A 4,922-nucleotide genomic window follows, 5' to 3' on the forward strand; every position below is an offset into this window, starting at 1 on the left:
ACTGCTCAAAACTCGCGTTTGAATCATCAGTGGCAAATCCTTTAAATGAAAACGTTCTTGCAGTCTGTGAGTCAGAACAGCCGGCATTGTAGTGTAATCTACCAGGATCAGGAAACAGTCCTCCAAAAATTCGCTGGACACATCTGAATAATTTGGGTTGAACTGTTCTGGAACAGTGTTGTAAATACTACTTAACCACTGGTTTGTTGATATTTGTGTATTTAAAATATTTTTGATTGACATTTAAACTCCTATCTGATTTTCTATATTTAAAAAAAAAAAGGTATTTTTTATTTAGGCTAGTTATATTAATTTTTGGGCTACCAAAATCTGAAGAGTACCTGCCCGAAGGGCTACCAGGGATTTTGAAATTTTGTGAGCCCTGCTTAGCCTCTAACTCAAACAATGGTGAAGTAACATCTAACAATAGCCAGTGGCTAAAGATAGACATTTATTCGCCTAGCATAAAAAATTTAGTTGAGTGATTTACTCTCATTGTAGAAAGTTGGGTTAAAAGCATTGAGTGGACAAATACAGATTTAATAGATGCCAGTTAATGCATTTAGTATTGCTGTTTGACACTTTAATGATTTATTAACATTTTCCTCAGACTTGGAAGTTAGATAGTGCTTTTATGACTGTACAAAACAGTGCTGTACAAAACTATTTAATGAGGCAGGCATTATTTTATGTTTGGTTGTCGGTTGCTAAACTTGTAACTTGTTGTTTCACTGTGTTGTAACTGTGTTGTTTCGCACTCTATAGCTTTTTCACTGTGATATGGTGGGCATTACCTGTTCTGGAGAAGATGTTATAATACAACACCCATAAAATTGATTGCCGTTTCACAATTGCAAGTGTGAAACATTGTTTAACGTCTTCATGAAATGAAAATTCATCTGTTGTATACTGTATGTATAATATTTTTTTTGTTTTAGTTTAGTTCATCATTTTTTTAATCCAAATGTCAGACAGAGTTCATGGTAACGTATGATTGGAGAAGATCTGCCAATCATATAGTCCTCTTAAACCTCGCCCCTGCAAACTCGCATTCATGTGCCTCTAATTTTGAGTGCAACGCCCACATCTCAAAATCCAATGAGAAACTAATGCACAGAGCCAAGTCCTCACCCTACATTTTTTCTTTTTCAGTAATCTGTTTCACTTGGATGTGCATCACAATATGGAAAAGATCTGTCACTTCCAATTATATGCTACTTTTTGGACGTTCAGTGTAGTGTGAAATGCTTTGATCCACTGAGTAGTAATTTAGTTGTAATAGGACAGTTAAACATCTACAGCTGGATTCCAACAGAACCCTGGAACGGACACTCTTCTCGTGTCTCCTAATGAGCAAATATCCACCTCTGACCTGCCTGTCACTGTGAGACCAGCCTGCAGGCCTGGATACCCAGATAAGCAGACAGATCCATTCTGCTATTTTAGAACGAAGTGGAGGTTTGGTAGAAGGGTTGGTATTTCCTGCTATTGTCTGAAAGACGTGTCAGTGTGGACAGCTGCCGTGTGGACACATGCAATGGACTCCTGAAGGACAGTGGCACACTAGTTTCCCTCTTATTTTGAGCGGTTTATAGCAACTGGTCTTTCCTTGCCTACTAAGGTCTTTCGGTTTTTCTTCAGTTTAAGCTGTTAAATGTATTTTTATTTCACATTTTATGGATTATGTGAGTGGCGTGCAACAGTTTACAGTGTGTGGTTAACACTGGCAATCACAGTTTCTTTATTTATTTGTTTATATGCCTAAGACCAGGCAGCAGAGCGTTAATTAGATGTGGAATGTGGGAATTTCATCAAACAATTCCTCCCGTCACGAGGTGGCAACACAAACATGCATAAAATGAATAGGGAGTTTTGTTTTCCATTGTGTCGTCAAGTTGTTGGTGACTTGTTTAAATTACTCGTCCAAAGCATTGTGGTGTTATTGACCAGATCTTTTTCCTTGATCAGTTGCTAACAGTGTGCTCTTCTTTAATAAATTTGTGTCTCTGCAGGAACAAAGGACTGTGGTAAAAGTGGGAACTGTACCATGCTTAAGGGAGTGCTGAAGAAAGGGCGAGAGGGAGGAGGAAGAACTGGCAAAAGAGACACAGGTAAGCTGCTTTATTCCCAGAAGGAATGAAAATTATATTAATAAACTGTTGCTGAAACCTTTTGAACTGTACTTTGCTGTTGGCTGTTGTGTGTATGCTTAATTTAATTGCATAATTGGCTTATGGCCTCCAAAGAGATTTATAGAGCTGACTGGGATTGGCCAAATGAGATTTAGTTTTTTTTCTTTCTTTATTCCAGCTCAGGCTGTGACTTGTCATTGAAAATGATCTGAAATGATAATTTCACAATCGTATTAAATGATTTTATAGAATAATAGTCACCCAAATGTGTATGTATGTATGTATGTACCCAGCAGGCACACAATGTCAGAAGACGATGATATTTGGTTAAATTTTGGTTGTGGCATCGGGTGACCAAAATTCAATGTAAATTCAACATCTAATGTTAATGTTAAATTGATGTCCAATACCGACGTCAGCTGACATTGATAGTTTGTTATTTTTAGGTTGTGTAACCAAAATCCATTAAGTCAACATCAAATTGACGTCCAATACTGATCTTGATATATTAAATCTCCCAGTACAGTTTTCAGCCTATTTGCCAAAACTTTGGCTATTAGTTTATAATTCGTTGTTAAAAGTGGCACAGGCCTCCAGTTTTTAAGAACACTCAAGTCACCCTGTTTTGGTAATCGTGTTAATACTGCCCTTTGGCAACTTGTGGGAAGGCGTTTTTCTTTAAAACATTCTTGGATCACCTCATGAAAGTCTTTTCCAATGTACTTCCACACAGCTTTATAAAAGTCCGCTGATAGTCCATCAATTCCAGGTGCTGGAATTGAAACAATTCAAATTTCTCATGAAAATCTTTCTCTTTCAACAATGCAACATTAAATTTCCAATAAGGACTTTTGAATTTGGATTGTCTCAAAACCATATTGACTGTAATAAAATGGTGATCTGATAGACAACATGGAAAAATATTACACCCCATTATTCTATTATTTTCAGCACGCTTGACATAAAACCTGTCAAGTCTTGCTACACTTATCATTCCCTGTGAAACTTTTGTTCATGTATATTGTTTCATCTCTTTACTCCTATCTCTCCATACATCTACCAAATCATTCTGAATTGTAATACTTTTTAAGAAAGAAGCCGATACAGGATGTGGTTCCTCATTTCTATTTAAAAGAAAATTAAGGGTACAATTCAAATCCCCACCAACAATTAAAAACCCATCCAAAGTATAACTTTTAAAAAATTCTCCTAACTTTCTAAACATGAAGATTCTATCTGATCCTTTATTTGGAGCATACATATTTATGAAAACAAATAACTGATTATCAATTTTAACTTTCAACATTAAAATACGTCCTTTCTCTATTTCCATTTCTGATAAAATATTGACATTAAGGTGAGTTGAAAGTAAAATCGCTACACCTGCACTGACATTTGTGCCATGGCTTAAACAAAATTTTCCTTCCCAACATGTGCTTTATTTTTTCCATTTTGACAATTTTACATTATCTTTTTGAGCTCTACGTACAATTGTTAGAAACTTTCTCAGCCGAAATCTTTTTTGTTTTGAAATGACGTCATAGCCAACCATCTTTTGAGCGATCACCACTGATTTAACAAACTTATTAACATCGGGGAAGAAATTTACAACATCAACCTTTTTCCCTTTAGTTAAATCCAGAAACTCATTTAATTCCTCGACAGAATAAACGTCATCCAAAGACTGACTGCAATCAATCTCTGAAAACTCAGAACAATTATCACAATTCTCCATCAGTTCTTCTTCGCTATTTTCATTCTCCACAGATGCATTAGACTGTGACCCGCTTAGACTCAGAACCACATCACTATAAACACGTTCATTACCCTTAACAGCAACAACATCATCCTTCAAAACATTCGGGCCAACAGCATTATCACCAGCTCGCATAGATGAAATAAACTCGCTCACCTCTAACTTTGAACTTTGATCTATAGCACTTTGCTCGGCTGAAGAACCGGCCTGGGGAACAACGCTGGGTTCACCTGCCGAAGCCGAAGCCTCCAAATCATCATCATTAACCCCATTTGTCTTCAGTTTTTTTTTCTGGAATCATTACATCCTTTACAGCTATAGGCCGTTTTCCTTTATCTGGACTTTCGTTATTTTCGCTTTGATCGGTTTGCTCATCATTATTTCTGGCGTTCTTTCCATTTTCTGATTGTTTCTTATATGAACACGTGAACTTCTTTTGTCCCAAATCACCACATTCAAAACAACGCAAACTATCTGTCGTTGCAAAAATCATATAGGAACCGTCACCGTGTTGAATGCGAAACGAAATATCCAAAGACTCAGATTGCACATTTAAAAACATGAAAACTTGTCTTCGAAAAGACAGCACATGTTTTAAAACTGCATTTTTACACCCGAGCGGAACCATCTTAATGGATCCAGCAAACTTTCCAAAGCGACTCAGTTCTTTTAGAATTTGCTCATTAGAAATGAATGGAGGCGCGTTTGAAATGGTGACCTTCGTAGCAGGTGCACGCAAAGGCATTACTTGCAGCAAGGTGTCGGAAACAACAATTCCTTTTTCAACAAGGCTGTTTACGAGTTTCTCATCTTTAAGAAACACCACCACAGCCTTGTTCATTCTAGAGGCCGATACTATATTTTCGTGCCCTACAAACTCGCCCATTGCTAGAAGCACGTCTTCTACCGTAACCGCTTGATCCGAGAAAACTTTACATCCATTCCTGATAGAGAACCCCGGCGTTCCCTCACCTGAGAGAGACGCCATGGCTTCCCTCATCAAGGAAGGAATCACACCGGTGTTTTTCTTAAAC

The 4,922-nt window shown here is 37.3% G+C and overlaps 1 protein-coding gene across 2 annotated transcripts in view; it reads left to right on the plus strand.

Annotated features, from left to right (window-relative positions):
- The window catches only part of LOC107688874 (protein TANC1-like), a 137,652-nt gene that overhangs the window by 11,471 nt on the left and 121,259 nt on the right, over nt 1-4,922 (plus strand). For both annotated transcript variants that reach the window (XM_016486701.1, XM_016486702.1), the window contains exon 2: nt 2,013-2,111. In XM_016486701.1, coding sequence (XP_016342187.1) covers nt 2,048-2,111 — 64 coding nt within the window. In that variant the 5' untranslated portion in view covers nt 2,013-2,047. The remainder of the gene's footprint in view (nt 1-2,012; nt 2,112-4,922) is intronic.

The sequence above is a fragment of the Sinocyclocheilus anshuiensis genome, unplaced genomic scaffold, assembly GCF_001515605.1.
Source record: "Sinocyclocheilus anshuiensis isolate Anshui unplaced genomic scaffold, SAMN03320099.WGS_v1.1 scaffold101, whole genome shotgun sequence".
NCBI lineage: Eukaryota > Metazoa > Chordata > Actinopteri > Cypriniformes > Cyprinidae > Sinocyclocheilus > Sinocyclocheilus anshuiensis.